The 19,096-nt window shown below is 32.9% G+C and overlaps 1 protein-coding gene and 1 long non-coding RNA gene across 3 annotated transcripts in view; one reads left to right on the top strand and one right to left on the bottom strand.

The window, feature by feature from the left end:
* The window catches only part of LOC132107845 (tripartite motif-containing protein 3-like), a 32,439-nt gene extending 16,491 nt beyond the window's left edge, over window positions 1-15,948 (top strand). The window contains exons 1-14 of one of the 2 annotated variants that reach the window (XM_059514142.1): window positions 1,813-1,969; window positions 3,744-3,917; window positions 5,469-5,709; window positions 6,515-6,666; window positions 6,932-7,112; window positions 8,063-8,410; window positions 9,361-9,751; window positions 9,989-10,092; window positions 11,535-11,702; window positions 12,303-12,471; window positions 12,548-12,607; window positions 12,890-12,960; window positions 13,045-13,185; window positions 13,933-15,948. In XM_059514142.1, the coding sequence (XP_059370125.1) occupies window positions 3,772-3,917; window positions 5,469-5,709; window positions 6,515-6,666; window positions 6,932-7,112; window positions 8,063-8,410; window positions 9,361-9,751; window positions 9,989-10,092; window positions 11,535-11,702; window positions 12,303-12,471; window positions 12,548-12,607; window positions 12,890-12,960; window positions 13,045-13,185; window positions 13,933-14,085 (2,325 nt within the window). In that variant the 5' untranslated portion in view covers window positions 1,813-1,969; window positions 3,744-3,771 and the 3' untranslated portion in view covers window positions 14,086-15,948. Of the gene's footprint in view, window positions 1-1,812; window positions 1,970-3,743; window positions 3,918-5,468; window positions 5,710-6,514; window positions 6,667-6,931; window positions 7,113-8,062; window positions 8,411-9,360; window positions 9,752-9,988; window positions 10,093-11,534; window positions 11,703-12,302; window positions 12,472-12,547; window positions 12,608-12,889; window positions 12,961-13,044; window positions 13,186-13,932 lie in introns of those variants that run through there. The other variant, XM_059514141.1, reaches the window with a different exon arrangement.
* On the bottom strand, window positions 15,721-17,342 carry LOC132107847 (uncharacterized). The gene is made up of 3 exons (XR_009424364.1): window positions 16,897-17,342; window positions 15,950-16,084; window positions 15,721-15,859 (listed from the first exon to the last, which is right to left on the bottom strand). It is a non-coding gene; the product is annotated as an uncharacterized LOC132107847 (long non-coding RNA).
* Window positions 17,343-19,096: the final 1,754 nt, after the last annotated feature.

The raw sequence follows: 19,096 nt of genomic DNA, 5'->3' as shown, positions 1-19,096 counted from the left end.
TCTGCTACGGGTCATTTTATATTCTGTGCAGCAGCAGTATATCTTAAATACAGCACTACATTGCCGTATGCATTGGCTGTAGCAAGTTTCTGTACTTGCTTACAGCAGCAGCAATAATCTACAACTACAGCAATAACCAACAGCAGCGTAATAGATCTATTCCACCAAGACCAAATAAATTAACATTGTCATATCCATCACCATGCTAAAATCTTCTGAGAGTTGTCATGATTGAAATATACATATTTGCATAATGCCCAACAGCCTATTTTAATGTCAGCATCATCCAGAAAAAGTATTGGTTTGTCTGTTGATTCCTTGTTCCGTGTCTCTGCAGAGATTCTGCAGTTTTGGAACTGATTGGATTTAACATGTTTAATAGTCTCACTGACTGTCATTCATCCTTCTATCACTCATTCTGTCTTCATTATCTTTACTGCTTTTTATGCTAAATTAGTCCCGTTATTTATTGAAAAGTAATGAAGTGATAAAGTGATGTTTGCATTGTGATGTATGCATTTTCTACTGATCATGGTAGCAGTAGGGGCAGTTCACACAGAACGTGCTTTTGCAATACACTGCTTTTCCATAGTTTTTCTAAACATGCACTAGAGCAGTGGTTCTCAATCAGGGGCCCGGGGCCCAATAGGGGGCTTCAGTGAACTTTCCTGATGCCTTAAAATATTAAAAAAAAAACATACAAGCTAAAACTAGCATTGAAATAAGCTATAACCTTAATCAAGATGTTTCTTATTAATTCACCCCTTTAAAAACTGTTTTGTTTTTCTTTGAAAACCTGCATGTATGAAGAAGCCTAGTTCAGTGTAATTTAATAATCTTAGGCTTGGAAAATTCATGTAAATTAATAAAATGTCAAGTATTAAAATATTTAATTTGGTAAAAGTTGTACATAATATATATATTTTTAAAAATCTTACTCCTTGCATGTGTCATAGTACTGTCATGAATGTGTATCGAATTCTGACACAGAAGAGAAGCATTTGTTGAATAAAAGTAATTACTTTTGTTTTCTTTCCACACAAAAATTATTCTCCTAGCTTCATAACCTTACGATTGAACCCCTGATGTCCTTACTAACTTTTTGGGCCTTGAACATGGTAGTTGCAATGTTGTCTATGGAGGGTCAGAAAGCTCTCGGATTTCATAAAAAATATCTTAATTTGTGTTCTAAAGATGAACAAAGGTCTTATGGGTTTGAAACGGCATGAATTTGAGTAATTAATGACAATTTTCATATTTGGGTGAATATCCCTTTAATTTAAAAGAAGTTCAGTTTTAAATCTTGAAAACATATTTTGCGTTAAAAGTGTTGGTTCAGGTGTCAGGATGGCAGTGCGCTGATTCTGTTTGGTCAAAATAAAGTATGCCAATTCCAAGAGGTCCGCTGCTTTTTTGGATGACCGTTGCCTGATTTGCATAATTCCTTTAGTGAACTTGGTGCTAATAAAAAAACAGCCGCAAACATATGCAAATAAACAATGTTTTTGGCGAGTGAAATTTTTTGTTAGTAAAATTTCCCTAGGGTTTTCCCTCTGCTGTAATAATAAGGACAGCTGCCTTTTTTGGACAGAGAGAGACAAATCTTCTCCTCTTTCTGTTCATCCCAATGGCTAGCAATGACTAGTTAAGCTCTCTCTCTCGCTCTCTCTCTGTCTCTCTTTCTTGCTGTTAACACATAGGAAGGAACTGGGAGGATTTTTAGGAAGTGCCATTTAAAGACTTCCTTTTTTCCCCTTCCTGAAGATAGAAATGAAAGGTGCAGCACTTTGATGGATAATAATTCAAATGTGTTTTTTATTAAAGTCTGAGTAAACAGCTTAAGGGAGGATAAAGAGAACAGAATATGAGAGAGTGAAACTCCGCAGCTCCAGGGTGCCGCAATCAACTGCTTTTACACAAGCTGGAAAGGAAAGATTACTCATGAAGTACAGAACATCTGACGTTACAGGTTAGTCACGAGGGAATGGGGAGGCTTCTAATCTCAGGATGTGAGAGATGAGTCTGCAGTTTTCCAGTCTTCTCACACATTCATCAGACTACATTAATGTGAGATACAGACCGTATTTCATTTGACACGAGTAAAAACGAGGCTTTCAGAGAAAGAAATACAGTCTGTTTGAAGCGTCTTTCCTAACAAATTAAGACGGGCAAAAAAAAATATTTTTTTTTAATGCTGCCATAGTCTAGCTATTGAAGTAATATTTACAATAATATTACAAAAAATAACTTAATGATAAATAAATAATTAAATGAATAATACATTATTAATTCCTGTATTAAAAATTTGATTACATGATAATAAATAAAAAAAATTAACATTTATTCCTTAGTTGCCTGGGCCAAAATGTGACAAAAAAATATTATATTAAAAAATAAATAATAATTAATAACTGAATTAAGTAGACAAAGTTAATACATTTTAATACACATGATTTGTAAAAAGTGAGTGTGATCTTGCCTCCAATGACACACAAGACGTTACATGGACAAATCATTTAATTTACAGTATTTTTACAGTTAGTGTTTCTCTAGCTGTTCATTCTTGCTGTCTAAGGGGAATTGCCTGGCACGTGGCTTGTGTTGCAACATGGAATATAAAAGTTATATTTTCAGTAGACAAAATCCTCACACTCTAATCCTAAAATTGAGAAAAAACATATCAGATGTGGGGCAGAATTGAAAAATATGGCAGACGAGGTAGCGCATGAACCCTTAAACAGCAAAAAAAAAAAAAAAAAAAAACGTGCTCACAAACACATCCATACAGACAGACAAACTGACATGGGACTCTCAATAACAGAAAGACTGTTATGTTTAGGGTATCGTGGGATTTTACTTCCCATTTGTTTTTGTGGAAGATAAACTGATGCTTGTATGCACAGTCATTGATACTGAAACAGTGACATGTTGTTAGTAGATGGAGGGATCAGGGTGAATCTGTTCAGTCTGAGCTGACAGATCTTCACATGGATGTGTGTCATGGATATAGCTGATAGCTACAGCTGTTTTCTATTTTAATATAATATAAAAATGTCTTTTATCTTCAGTGTCACATGATCTTTCTAATATGCTGATTCGGTGCTCAAGAAATTATCGATGTTGAAAACAATTAATATTTTTTTGTGGAAATGTGAAATGTGTTTTTTTTTTCTTTGATAGAAAATTCAAAATAACAGCATACATTTGAAAAATAAATGTTTTGTAACAATATAGATGTTTTCTGTCTCACTTTTGATCAATTTAATGCATTGTTGCTAAATAAATGTATTAATTTCTTTCAAAAATAAATAAATAATAGTGCTGTTAAATGATTAATCACTTCCAAAATAAGTTTATTTTACGTAATATGTGTGTACTGTGTATATTATATATATATATATATATATATATATAAATGCACACACATATATTTAAGAAAAATGACATATTTATCTATAAAAATGTATATTTAAATATAAATTAAATGTAAATATAAAAATATATATGCATGTATGTGTGTGCATTTATTAATATACACAGTATACACACGTATATTATGAAAACACAAATATATATATATATATATATATATATATATATATATAGTTGTATTTACTGCTCCTTTAAAAATGTAGTCGACCCCTGTCATGCACCTTTACGCAAGTTTCCCTTTGCCTATATGTGTACAGACAGAGCTACAGCTGTATTCAGAGATTACCGTTCTTTCTGTCTCTCTCTTGTAGTCTGAGAGGCCTTTGTCTCTTCATCTGAATGCCTCTCACGATGGCTAAGCGGGAAAGCGGCAGCACCAGCCCCGTGGTGCGTCAAATAGACAAGCAGTTCCTGGTGTGCAGCATCTGTCTGGAGCACTATCACAATCCCAAAGTCCTGCCCTGCCTGCACACCTTCTGCGAGAGGTAAACTCGTGTATGGATGAACAAATGATTACAATCAAGCAATCTTAGCCTTGATGCTGCTTTCACAATATGCTAAAGACTCTGTGTTCACTGGTGTGGAAAAAATCTGCTAAATGCGCCCAAAACGCTGTAAAATCACAGCAATCTGGTGTACCTGAAGATGATCCGGTGTGGGGAATGACTAACTAAAACACTAAATCAACCTCATTTTTAGTAGCATGATAGTAGCTTGGCCTTTTTCAGTACAAAATACCTTTCTGGCAAATAGCAGTGTACAATATCTTCTTATTTTTTTGTTAATGTTGTATTATAGCAGAGCAAACTAAGGTGATAATCAAACATGCTTGACTCTCCACCCGCTCTCATATTAAACATTTGAGAATTTCATTTTAGTGAACCAGTTCAGCACCCATCCAAATTCCATTTCCATTTCTTTTTATATAGCAATATAGAAAATAATATTTATAATAATTTCAATTTCATAATTATTCAATCAAATTAAATTACATTTTAAATTAAAATTAATGTTTTTTTTTCTGAATTGTACACTTGTTAATACCTCCACAGCCTATCCACATTGAATATATATATATATATATATATATATACATATATATTACATTTAAAATAGCTATATATATATATATTCAATTCAATAATAATAATTTCTGAATTAGCGAATCTGAATCATGTAATCAAATTAGTCAGATTACACATTAAATGTAAATTTAATGCACTTATTTTAATCGTGGCACAGCCTAGCCACATTGAAAATATGACACAATAATGTCATATGTATTCATTTTAAAATAATAATAAAATAAAAGCTGTATTTATTTTTGAATTGCCTAAGTGCACAAACCTTCTGCATTTGAAATTAATTATATAATATTGAGTTAAAATAACAAGTAATATGTATATGAAAAACTATTACTGAGTGATATGTAACAAAATGTAAATATTTGTGACAGATGTCACTGCCTTCACCTCACAGTGATTGGCTGCCTCCCATTGTTTTTAGCCTTTTATTTCTATAATTTCAAAATTCAACACTCTCACCACTTGTTCCATTCTGTTGGTCAGCTGCTCTGCTCCTATAGAGAATAAATTAAAAAACCCTTTCCAGCTCCAACGTGCCAGTGCACATGCACAGTTTGACCTAAATAGTAGCAAAGCAATGTCACAGATGCAGGATTTTGCTTTATTTTTTGTCTATCATATGATGTCATGTTTCAAATCCACATAGTAAGGCAAAACCAGAGATGACCTTATTCCCTCTGCCGTCACTGAGCTGGAATGTGTCTCAGTTTTTTCCGCTTCTGTCAACAATTCATGTGTCCTCACATGACAGATAATAGCTCTCATTTTTTTTACTTTATATCGTCCTGTCAAAATATTTACGACTGTAATTTAATGAGACTGAAAAATTGAACACAGACAGACCACAAGTCTCAGGATACGCCCAGTGCATTTAAAATCCATTTGACCTCGGAGGGAATTCACAGCTTGCTTGTAAATCTTGCACTTGTTTTCGCACTCTTTTCATCACAGATGCCTCCAGAACTACATCCCCTCTCAGTCCCTGACCCTCTCCTGCCCGGTGTGCAGACAGACCTCCATCCTGCCTGAAAAGGGTGTTGCAGCACTGCAGAACAATTTCTTCATAACTAATCTGATGGAGGTGTTGCAGAGGGAGCAAGACTGCACCCGTCCCGAGGCCTCTAGTGGGCTGGAGTCAGCCGGTGCTGCTACATATGCCCCGCCCCTCTCTTGCCCCAACCACGAGGGCAAGGTATGCACACACACATCCTGACAGTGCAGTACCTACTACGAATGACATGTACATACTTCACTGCTGATAGGAAAAGTACACACTTTTGAACAAGTGGTAAGACTGTGTATTAGTATTGGGACATTTGCGAGTTTCAAGTCGGCGATATTATAAATTATTATTTATATATATATATATATATATATATATATATATATATATATATATATATATATATATATATACACACACACACACACACATATATATATACATACTGTGTGTATATATATATTAGATGTAATTATTTGTAGTTATGTGCATAGGAATAACCCTAGCAAATTCTTATTTACCAGCAGTGATATTTTTATTATTATTTATAATAATATAGTATTTATTAATATTTTGAATTAGTTCTCATTTTTGTATTTTCAGGTTTCCTTTTAATTTTGAGTTTTAATAATCTTAGACTTTTATGATTATTATTTTAAGCTACAAAGACTTTTAATGTTCATGTCATTCATCGTATTTTTTTATTATCATTTTATTGATTTATTGTTTAAGTTTACTAAAACATTTTTTGTTTTAGTTTACAATATCAACCCTAGTAATTTATAGTGTATTTCTTAATTTATTTTATGTTTTTTAATTTATTTATACAATACATTATACAATTATAATACAATTACAGTACATTGAACGAATACATTAAAATTCAGAAAAACAACACAATCGAAGTTTTTGTGAATTTATTATCAAAAAATAAATAAATTCTTAGCTAGTCACAGTGTGCAGCATTTGAATGAGTTTCTGTCGCCCTCTGCAGGTGATGGAGTTTTACTGCGAGTCTTGTGAAACAGCCATGTGTTTGGAATGCACAGAAGGAGAGCACAGAGAACACGTGACTGTCCCACTGCGGGATGTTCTGGAGCAGCACAAAGCTGCACTGAAGAACCAGCTGGATGCTATTCGCAACAGGTTCATGCAGCCAAAAATAATACTAAGCTCACTGTTAAACTGAGCCAGTATTTAAAGCTCATATTTAACCCATTCTTTATACTGTACACTGAATCATTCTTCTCCTCCTTTTTTGGTTACTTTTTAATACTACAATTTTGGTTTCCCTTCTTTTTAACATTCCTATATGGTTACTGTTGTGTTTGCAAAGCTCAGCTGCCTGAGTCACATCATGGCCTCCTTATGGGAAGTTTGACTGAATGTTGCCGTCATTCTGCATCCACAGGCTTCCTCAGTTGACTGCAGCCATAGAGCTGGTAGAAGAGATCTCCAAGCAGCTCACAGACAGGAAGAATGAGGCAGTGACGGAGATCAGCAATACTTTCGAGGAACTGGAGAAAGCACTGCATCAGCGCAAGACTGCCCTCATCACTGACCTGGAGAACATCTGCGGCACCAAGCAGAAGGTGAAAACGTACTCCTTACATACAGTACATGTGTATATATATATATATATATATATATATATATAAGTATGTATCTATATATATATATATATATATATACTTATATATATATATATATGTGTATGTATGTATGTATATATATATATATATATATATATATATGTATATATATATATGTATATAGCGAGAGAGAGAGCGATAGTTTTATTTAATAGTATTTATTCTTATTTTGAATTAGCTTGAATTAATTGTATATTTTCAGTTTTCTACTTACAATTATACTTAATATTTTAATATTACTACATATCAAAATTGAATTATTGTTTATATTATTTTTATTTTTTAATTTCATTTTGATTTTCGTGCCTTGATTTTAATTTTATGTATTCAAATAATTATTTATTAACAAATTATTTATTATTTAAATATTGTGTAAAGAAATTGAAAATATTTTTTTACATCTCTAATATCTAAAGATAAAAAACCATTAAATGAACATTAATTTTGTTACATTAATTTCTATTTTATTGTATTATTTGATGTGCATATGGTTACATCAAGCTGATTTTTTTAATTTATTAATAATTCTGAATTAGCTTTGTATTTTTTAGTTTTAATTTGAACTTTGATTTAGGTTTTAATAAATTTGTTGTATGATTTTTTTTTATTATATATATATATATATATATATATATATATATATAATTTTTTTTTTTCAGTTTCAGTTTGTTTTTGTTTTTCAGTTTTAGTTCCAGTAATTTTAGTAAATAATGTATTTTTTATTTTGTCTCAGTTAGCTGCCAAATCAACATTTATTTGTACGCAGAATCTTTTTTTTTTTGTTTAAAGCTCTGATATTTTATTACATTTATAATTTTTTTGTTTGTCTGTTTTGTTTTCTTGAATTGAAGGGACATCTGTAATTATATCAAATGTTTATGTTGCTGCAGGTGCTGCAGGCCCAGCTCACTGCACTACTTCAAGGGAAAGAAAACATCCAGAGCAGTTGTAGCTTCACCGAGCAGGCGCTGAACCACGGCAGCCCCACCGAGGTGCTCCTGGTGCAGAAGCAGATGGGGGAGCGGATGGGCACCCTGACCCGCCACGCCTTCCCTGAGCAGCCCCATGAGAACGGCCACCTGGACTGTCAGGTGGAGACAGAGGGGCTGCGCCGCTCCATCCAGAACCTGGGAGTCCTGCTCACCACCAGCGCTGTGGGGCACACCAGTGTGGCCACTGGAGAGGGTCTCAGACATGCTGTTGTTGGACAAAATGCCACTGTTACAGTGACCACTAAGGTTGGTGATGATGTCACTCTTGGGTTTAAGTTCAGTTTGAAAACATACTGTAAATTTACTGTACACACTGATATCAAAATTTGGCCTGATACAGATATGTAAATAATCTATAATAAATTAATAATTGCTTAGGTTAGGGTTAGGTTAGGTTTATTTTTCTAGATTTTAAAAAAGTAATGTTATTTTTTATTTTTATTTATTGAAATAATTGTTTATTGATTATTGACAAATTATTTATTATTAAAATGTTATGTAACTAAAAAAAATACCTTATATGAAATTAAATAATAAAAAATCTGTAATATCTATAAAAGATATTTATGATATATATAAATATATATATAAATATATTTCTACAAAAAAAATTATATATATATATATATATATATATATATATATATATATATATATATATATATATGCGATTTCTGTTTTTTATAGAAATATATATTTTTAGATATTACATAGATTATGTACAATTTAAATGAAAATCATATATATATATTTTTTTCATTTAGTTTATTTTATAAGTTACTTTAAATTTGTTAAAATAATTATTTATTGGAAAAATAATTTTAAAAATATAGTTTAGTAAGTATAGAATAATATATAGTATAAAAAAAATATAGTATAGAATAGTTTTTTTAATAAAAATAAATTATAATACACACACACACACACAGTATATAAATTAATTTATATATGATTATAAATTATTTTTATGTTTTATTTTTTGTTTTATTGTCAGATATATTATTTAAGTTTCAGTTGTAATTTTTTGTAATACAAAAATACAAATTTCTAATATCTGCAATGTCAATTTGATCTATGAAAATCACCATTGTGCTCTTGAGCAAGATACATACCACTGGTTGTTTCAGACAGACTGTCCTTGTGATAAATGCTGTAGCTTGATTTAAGTTTGTAACAAAATCCTCCTGCTTCCCTAGGACAAAGACGGTGAGCTAGTAAAGACTGGAAATGCTGCACTGAGGGCTCAGATCAGCGGTCCAGATGGAACCGTCACCAAAACGGACATAACAGACAACAAGAATGGGACTTACGAGATCGGCTACACTCTCCGCTCAGAGGGCGAGTTCTCCTTCTCTGTCCTGCTCTACGGGCAGCCAGTGAGGGGCAGCCCCTTCCGCCTGCGGGCCGTCAAACCCTGCGATGCCCCGCAGTCACCCGATGACGTGAAGAGACGTGTGAAGTCTCCCGGAGGAGGCGGAGGGGGTGGAGGACATGTGCGCCAGAAGGCGGTGCGCAGACCCTCAAGCATGTACAGTACAACGAAGAAGAAGGAGAATCCCATTGAGGATGAACTCATCTACAGAGTGGGTGAGTCAAGAGTTGCATGCTTGCTGTTGGTTTTTTCTCAAACTGTACTTCAACAATTGTCCTGTATGCCAAAAATTTCATATTTTCAGATACATTTCAGATCACCCTAGATATATATATATATATATATATATATATATATATATATATATATATATATACTAAGATGAAAAGCAAATTTCTGCATTCTGGTTTATTGTTGGCCTGCGTCAATTGACGTCTTATTTGATGTGACAGGGACGAGGGGTCGAGAGCGGGGGGAGTTCTCCAACCTGCAGGGCATCTCTACCACCAGCAACGGGCGAATCGTGCTCGCTGACAGCAACAACCAGTGCATACAGGTAAGAATCAGTTTCGGGGTGTAGGCGGTTGCGATGGGTCGGGTATTGGTAAACATAATGATCGCTCACCGCTGTCAACGTTTTTTGTGCCTTTGAATCATGTCGTCATATCACTCCGCAAGTAGTCCAATAATTTGTCACGATTGAAGTTCAAATTGTACGCGCACCGTTCTGAATGCGCACACACCCAACCATCTAATCACGTGAACAGCTTCAGTTGAATGACGAAGACAGTGAACACGGGTGATTCATGTAAGCAAATCCAATAAATTGTCTTTCATTTTCATATGCAGGTCAGGTAAAATTTAACCAATCAATTGATCACTTTTGTCATGATTCCATAACATTAATGTTAAACGATTCTGGTCTAACTTTGCAAAGTAGGCTAACGCCATGTTGGTTATTGCTTACTTCTAGCTAGAAAGTTTAGCAGCTTTTACAAGGCTCGAAATTGGCAACATTTTTGTCGCATATGCTCCTGAAATTTAATCTGTGCGACGTAAAAATATATTTGGGAGTAACGTTATATGCGCGGAGCTTATGAGTATATCTGTCCACTAATGACTCGTCCGATTTGCGAACTAATGACTCCTTTGAATCGATTCACTTAAATGAATGCTTAAATCTGATCTGGGTCGAGTTTCCCGATAACGATGTATCTTCGCTCTGAAGAGCGCTCTCAACGTGCAAGGTTATAAACGCTCGCCGCAATGCCACGCGCTTTTCCCGAAAACTTTACTTGACATGAACGCGTTCTACGTGCTACTAAAGAGTCGCTGTCCATTCGCAAAATTCGTGCTGAAATATAACCTATGAAATCGTATTCTGAACGTTCAACCTAATAATCGTCTTCTGTTGTGAATTAGCAATCATAGAAGTCTATAATAAAGCACTGACAAAATGGCTGAACAAAAACACAAGAAAAGGCAAATAAAGATGTTATTTTTAATAGATGTAAAAGACACCATAGTAATAAGGAAAAACAAAACATCTGGGAGGACAAGAAATGCCCAATAAATGGCTAGTTTTCGTGCACGTCAGCAGCAAGTTATTGACAGATTTTTTGGATTTCATTCCTATTTTGCCCAGTCTTTGAAGCATATTTCCCACATTACTCATTTTATGATTTTTTTTTGTTCAATAATTTAAATTAGATGTGTATTTAAATTTTTCTTCCCTTTTTTAATTATTTAATTTATAAATTCATTTAAACAAAAACAAGTACAATTGTTTTATTAATTTATTATTATACTGTATAAATTATGTCACTGTGTGCGTGTGGTTGGGGGGGGGGGGGGTAAGTGCAGCATATAGTTTCCTGCTTTTTTGTTCTTTGTCGATCACACCTATGAAGAATAAACAGCCTTTAACAGATGGATAAATGAATAAATGTGTACCATTTGGCCAGAATCATGTTTCTGCTACATTCTGTGATCTTCTAGGTGTTTTCCAATGATGGTCAATTCAAACTGAAGTTCGGGGTCAGAGGTCGCTCCCCTGGCCAGCTCCAGCGCCCCACTGGCATTGCAGTGGATATGAATGGTGACATTATTGTAGCTGACTATGACAACAGGTGGCTCAGCATCTTCTCTCCAGACGGCAAGTTTAAGGTCAGTTACATTTCTTTCATAATTTTAATTAATTAAAAAAATATGTATTTTATATATATATATATATATATATATATATATATATATATATATATATATATATATATATATATATAATTAAATTGATAATGAAAAACTTTAGTTCAATATTAATATTAAATAATACAATTAAATTAAACATGAATGTAAAAGTCATAGAGCATCCCATTTTTGGATTTTAAAATAATATTATTTATGTATCAAAAAATAAAATAATAATAAAAAATATTTAAGGAATCAGCATTTAAACATTGAGAGCATTAAGTCCAAAAACATGTATTAAGTATATTTGAGACATTTCTAGACATATGTCATGGGGAATTTTTTTTATAAAACTGTAATAAAAAAAAAATGCAATTTGTAAACAAATATTATTAATATATAATATTAAAACTAGTACAAAACTCTCGTGGTCAACATTTAAAAATATATATTTTGTTTGAACTAACTTTTTCCAAACATCAGATAGCTTTTACTAATTTATGTTGCTTGTGTTACTTCAAAAATATTAGCCACATTGATCTGATTAATTGGTGATATGTTCTCTTGGTCTTCTGGCAGAATAAAATCGGTGCAGGTCGGCTGATGGGTCCTAAAGGAGTGGCCGTGGACAAGAATGGTCATATTATCACGGCAGACAACAAGGCCTGCTGCGTCTTCATTTTCCAATCCAACGGCAAGCTGGTGACCAAATTTGGTGCCAAAGGAACATCAGAGAGGCAACTTGCAGGTAATTTATCCTTATCAGCATTTAATTGATGGCCAGATCATGTTTTAATCAGATGTTCCTTTCTGTTTCTCTGCAGACAAAAGTACTGCAAATACACAGACAGAGCCAAAACAGAGTAAATCTGCCCCTGCCTTCAGTGAGCATTCAACTTGATTCATTTTTAGTTGATTTATCAGTTTAATTTTGTGCAGTTAGATTGTATTATTGATTATTGAATGAAGTCATCTAAAAATGATATAGAAAGCCTTGCAGGATAATTGATTATCCACAGGAGAGGTTTTTATTTTGTTGGTATGTAGGTAGGGGTTGCATGAATCAAGTGTTTTTTGTGTTGCTGGATAGTTCCTTAGAAACGAAACAACATGTTGAGAATGTAATGGTCTCCCTCTCTCTGTCTTTCTCCTTCTATGGCCATAAGGTCCTCATTTTGTGGCCATAAACAACAAGAATGAAATTGTTGTGACAGACTTCCACAATCATTCTGTAAAGGTATGCTAAGCTTTTCTCTTTCGCTGTGTAAGTTATTCCACATGTCATAACTTGGAGTATTTTTGGATTTATGGCTTCATGCAGGTTTACAATGCTGATGGCGAGTTCCTGTTTAAATTTGGCTCACATGGCGAGGGGAATGGCCAGTTCAATGCACCCACCGGTGTGGCTGTAGATGGCAATGGGAATATTATTGTTGCAGACTGGGGTAACAGTAGGATACAGGTAGGCTATTTGTTTTTGTCATGTTATTTTGTCATTTAAGTAATTAAAAAAATTATGTAGTGACTTTACAGTTTATAGACAATGACTTAAGTACTGTATTTACACACATGAGACATAATTCAAAATGTATGAATTGTATTGCTTTACATAACAAAAGATCAAAACTAATAGCGGCTGCAAAGTGTGATTACTCAGAGACATTTTTTTTCTATTCCAAAAATAAAAAAATTGTAACATAATTATATATATATATATATATATATATATATATAATTTACTGTAAATAAAAAAATATATTTCACTTTTTTAACTTTCAGCTATCTAGCTGTATTGTATTTCTTAATTTAAATGTATTTTTTTTACATATTTTGCATAAAAAATGTATTCCACTTTTCTAAGTCATTTTTGCAATAACTTTTAACCACTTAACCCTATTTTATTTTATTATTTTGTATTTAATTTAATTTTATTTCTTATTATTATTTAATATATATATATATATATATATATAGAGAGAGAGAGAGAGAGAGAGAGAGATTTTTGCCATTACTCTTTATTTAATTTTAATTCCTAATTAAATTATAGATTTTTTGTAAATGTAAAAAAAAACAACTATATATTTTTACTTTAAGCAAATAATTCAAGTTTTATAGTACGATTTATAGTACAATAGAATTCACTTAATGGACTTTCATTAAAAATGTTGATGCTAATGAATTACTAAAAAGGTTCCCTTTTGTTGTTTAGGTGTTTGACAGTTCTGGCTCTTTCCTGTCGTATATCAACACGACGGCGGATCCTCTGTACGGTCCGCAGGGTCTGGCTCTCACGTCAGATGGCCATGTGGCCATGGCAGACTCTGGAAACCACTGCTTCAAAGTCTACCGATACCTGCAGTAAAAACTCACCGTGATGGAAGAGTTAATATACTGTAAGCTCCACAGTCTTCTTTGGCATTTCATGTTTTCCTTTGCACAGGTCTCTGCACACAAATTTCCAGCCATCTGACTCATGCTGATGTCAGCAAACCCAGGGCTTCATGAAGGTTGCATCCCTATTTGATCAATTTGCATTGATTTGCATTAACAGTCCATTTCTAAATGAATGTATATCGAACCCAAGCAAGTAATAACACAGTCGCTGTGAATGTAACAGTGACCGAGGGCAGCTATCTGTGCTTTCACAAAAGTCTTTTTTTTTTTTTGAAAACCCTAAAAGCTGCTTGAAAAAAAACCATCCATTAAATTGCAGGGAACAAAATAGTGGTCAATAATTGTTTTACGGGCAAATCATTAATGCAACAGCTTAAGAATGACCTACAGATGGCGCTATCTCACATCAAACTGACCTTTGGTGCATTGACTTGCAGTACGTGTACGCATTTGTATCATATGGTGTAAATCTGATCGCCATTGATTTGCTGTAATATGGCTTTAGAGATCCACTCTCTCTTAGTGCGCTGAAGCTCAATATTAAGTAACCAGGCTGTCAATGTGCTTTAATAAAACTGCTTGTAGGTTCATCGTGCCTCTGATTTCAAAAGCTACGCCTATACGCCACATGGGCTTTCTACATATCACTGACCACAACAGCACAATTGACATATCGCATGCGTTTTACTCATGAAAAAAAGGTTTAAGTTTATTTATTTTGTAAACAATGGTTAATAATGTTATTTTTCAAAGTTTTGTTGTTTTGTTTATCTGTGGTTCAATGCCTTCAGTGGTTTTCACAAGGTGCGCAAAGCTAACGTGTTGTGAAGTACAGCTGGTATTTTTTTAATGCACATGATAGTCACCTTGTCATTAAAGGGAATGCATATATGTCATATGAAGACACCGAAAATATGAACATTAAAAAGGGAAAATGACGTTACACAGACACTGTTGCATTTTTAAGTTGCCAAATTTATAAAAGAACAATTTGCAGGGTACATAGTTGACCATATTATTGAAGCATTTACTACTGTTTTTTAAATTATTTTTATTTTGTTTTATTCCTTGTTTTCTATGAATGTATTAAAAAAAAAATTAAATAAATAAATACTGCATTAGAAATGACAGTTTGATCATTCTGGCCCACAAAAGCAATGAATTCTGAATCAGGAGAGCATTTGTACTTTATATAGTGTCAAAATTCTGGTTTTACAAACATGTGCAAAGCGAAAGCCAGTTTTGTTTAAGCCACTAAATATAGTATTCAGTTGTAAAGCTGTACAGTGTATAGCAACAATGGGACACGTGAAGCATTTGAAACAGTATTTAAACTGCATCCCTTAAAGTACCCCTAAAATTTAAGGTTGTGACATTGAAAAGGTAAAGGTCATCATGTCAGAATTTTTTTTTTATAGAATTCTTTCCATTTGACTATGTAACAGTGAAAACACATAAAAAACTGAATTGAAATGCTTCAGACTCTATAGTTTCCAATGACAAAACAACTGTAACAGTCTCTTTATATGTCAGTATGCACTTGAAATAAAAGCACATGATTTACCAAGCCAAATAACCATGATTGAAGTGGTTATTTTCCGTTTTGTCTTCTAAATGTCAGAGCGTTTAATGTTGCTTTATAAATTCATTAAGAAGACAGCAGGCAGAGCGACTTGTGTTTGCCTTGCTTTTCTTTTCTTCTGGTATCTTCTCGATCATGTCATTGTTCAACACACCTGAAACTTCAGAAACAACAGAAGAAGAATGTTTTACAAATCAAAAACAGCAATTTCCATTCCTTTGTCTTTTCAATAAACGATTTCAAGGCTTACTGTTGTGCTTCCTTATTGAGCTCTGATGTTGCATCATCCTTCCCCAGGATCAGATAGTAAGCTCCGTTTCATCACAAGATAAGCGCAGTATCTTCTGACGGGTGGCATCTTTCTGAACACCAGAATCCAACACTCCTTAAACAGGAAAAGTGTTAATGTATTAATTATGCAGCAACCATTTACAATAAGTTTCTATGTTAACAGCATTAGTGCATTAGTTAATGTATTATGTACTTTACAGAATCCATTAAATTTACATTTATTGATTTATTAGACCCAGTCGGCAATTACAGGGTTTATTTTGAAGTGATGGCTACCTGACTGTACTTTATGCAAATACCACATCCCATATGGCAAAAAATCTAATCTATCTATCTATCTATCTATCTATCTATCTATCTATCTATCTAAATATCTTTTTAAATATATTTTCAAAAATATACTAAAATTCAATTCAAATTCAAGCTATGATCAAATGACTTATATTATTTATTTTGTTTAAATTATTATACAGTAAGTTTCTAACCGCTGGATGGCATAATTTACCCATCAAAATGAAGTATTTAAAATAGCAAAATAACAATCTGAAGAATATCAGTGACTGTGGTGTAGTACATTAAACCGTCATCGGTGCTTGAGCTGAGAATTTATTAATGATCACAGACTATAGAAAACAACACATTTAAATGATAAATAAGTATACTGAGACTTGTCAACATATCTGTATATTATTTGATTTTAGTTTCTCACTGAATCTCGCTGATCTGTTGACATAAAATTAAACCATTTATTTAATCATTTATTGATTTGTTGCATAAATACTGATGAGCCAGTTTAACCACATTATAGCATTTATGTTTAAATTCAGCAGTAAAGAAAAACTGAAAACGAAGCAAAATGCCGAGAAGATATATCAGATTCATGGAATAATGAAACTCTTCTATTACCTTTGCAAAATAAAGACTTTATAATGGTGGACTTCTTGTTGATCCATGTACCTATCTGAGCCCTAAACATTCTGTGAAGAAGAAGATGAAGAAGAAGAAAAAAACATTCAAATGTTAAAGGTTAATTAATTTGTGACCTATGTATTATGTGCAACCAGGGGCTAAATTTTGTCTTGTGTAACAGTACTGGGCTACTTTATGACTGCGGGTTGTTTTTCATGTCCGGGAGTTGAAGCAACTCCAATAACTTTGGCCCTCGGAACCCGATTTTTACCGGGGGACCCCTCGAAAGGTGGTTAGTTTTACAGTAGGTAGCAATTGGCAGGGATTTGTTGTAAATAAATAAAAAAAACCTGACAACCCTTTCCGTCAGGTAGGTAACGTTATTATTCCTAGCGACAAATACATTGGCATCATCTATAAAGAGAAAATAATAATTTAATCAGACGTTTGTGAATAAAAGTGAATAAAATAGCCTTGACAGCCTTGGAGTTCCACAACTTTGTTCTCTTTCACCGGACGTGTCACACAAGTTGTGTGTGCAGTGCTGTAAACTAATTTTCAGTGGAAATTGCTAAACTTAAAGAAGGTCGATTTCTTGCTTAAAGTTGCTAAATTTATGTTATTGCACAATGACATCATTGCATAATCACAACGCAAAATTGTCACAACATCAGTCAAGAAATATATATTTTGTATATGTTCATTAAGACTATTTGTAAAACAATAAGCATTATATTAAAATATAAATATCTGTATTTTTTAATACATTGAATTATTGAAAACACATTTTTGAATGGTAACACATTAAGTGTTTTTTTTTTTAATAGCTAGTAAACGAGTAATAGTACACATTCTCAACAATTAGCTTGTGCTTTAAGCAGTGTATTAGTAGTTAGAATGCTGCACTCTAAGAAAAGTCTGTAAAAATCTACTATGTTAATATGAAAGAATTTTCTCGGATTACAGGGTCACAATGGATAATGGATAATATCCTGGGAAATTAGTAATATCTTTTCCATGTTTCTTACAGTGTACTAACTGATCAACAATCACAAGTACAAGTGTAAATGAACAATTATTAAATTATTATTATTATATTGGACAGTTGCATAGCAGCTAACTCAATTCATGTGATGTGTTCTGCTAGGCATCTTTGGTTGCCTCTTTTGGTGTAATTTGGATGGTCACTTATCAAAAGTTGCTAAAAGTTGTCAAATAATTTATAAAAATGTATACATTTGTAGCTAGGTGCTTTTGGACGAAAATGTTGCTAGGGTAGTCTGAAAAGTTGCTAAATTTAGCAACAAGATTGCTAAATTGGCGACACTGTGTGTGTGTGTGTGTGTGTGTGTAGTCTATGTGATGTAAAAGAAGAAAGCACTTTGAGGTAAGGGAGAGGGAGACTCAAAATGTTTCTAAACTTAAAATGCATATCTACCACGTTTGTGTTGTTTTACACAATTTTTTAATTAAAAAAACATTGTCATTTACAATACACAGACTGTTTTTCTTTTTTAAATTGGACATTGACTTATATTGTCTTATTACATAAATGTCATAAAATAATACTGGGACACGAATAATCTTTTTTTTTAATTCAACATTTAAAAAAGTAAAACTTATAAACATTGAGTGTTTTACAATGTCTAAATATAAAATGCAAAACATAAAATAAATAAATAAGCTATTACAACCGATAAAACTCCTTACAGCAACTAAACTAGAGCTAAATATATGTAGGCTATATTTATTAAACAGCCACATGGGCATCTAGTGGTTAAACCATGGCATTACATAGGAATATTATTTTTCTGGCCACCAAATGTCTTTAATTTGCCTCTTTGCACTGGAATTTAAAATTTTATCTCTATTTTAATTATTAATACTGTCTCTTCATCATTCCCCAAAATAAATTGATTGCAAAAGGAAGAAAACGCAGTTGTCAATACAAAAGAAATGCACATGATGTGTTAATAATTACTAGAAATTACTGAAAATGTGGTGAAACTGCTGTCTATCCTACTTAAACGCATTCAAACATATTGACAGCGAGTTGTTTGGAAGTATTGAGAGCTCAATGAACCTCGTGACCATGTGGCGGCAAGATCAAAGCGTGTCACAACTGTTTCTCAACAGCTCTGTCTGTAACAAAATAGAGGCAGGAAATGAAATCTGGTGATAGATGGAAATAGCATAG

This window comes from Carassius carassius, chromosome 28, assembly GCF_963082965.1.
Source record: "Carassius carassius chromosome 28, fCarCar2.1, whole genome shotgun sequence".
Taxonomy (NCBI): Eukaryota; Metazoa; Chordata; class Actinopteri; order Cypriniformes; family Cyprinidae; genus Carassius; species Carassius carassius.
The sequence above is the reverse complement of the archived record's forward strand: the minus strand, read 5'-3'. Positions and strand labels throughout refer to the sequence as shown.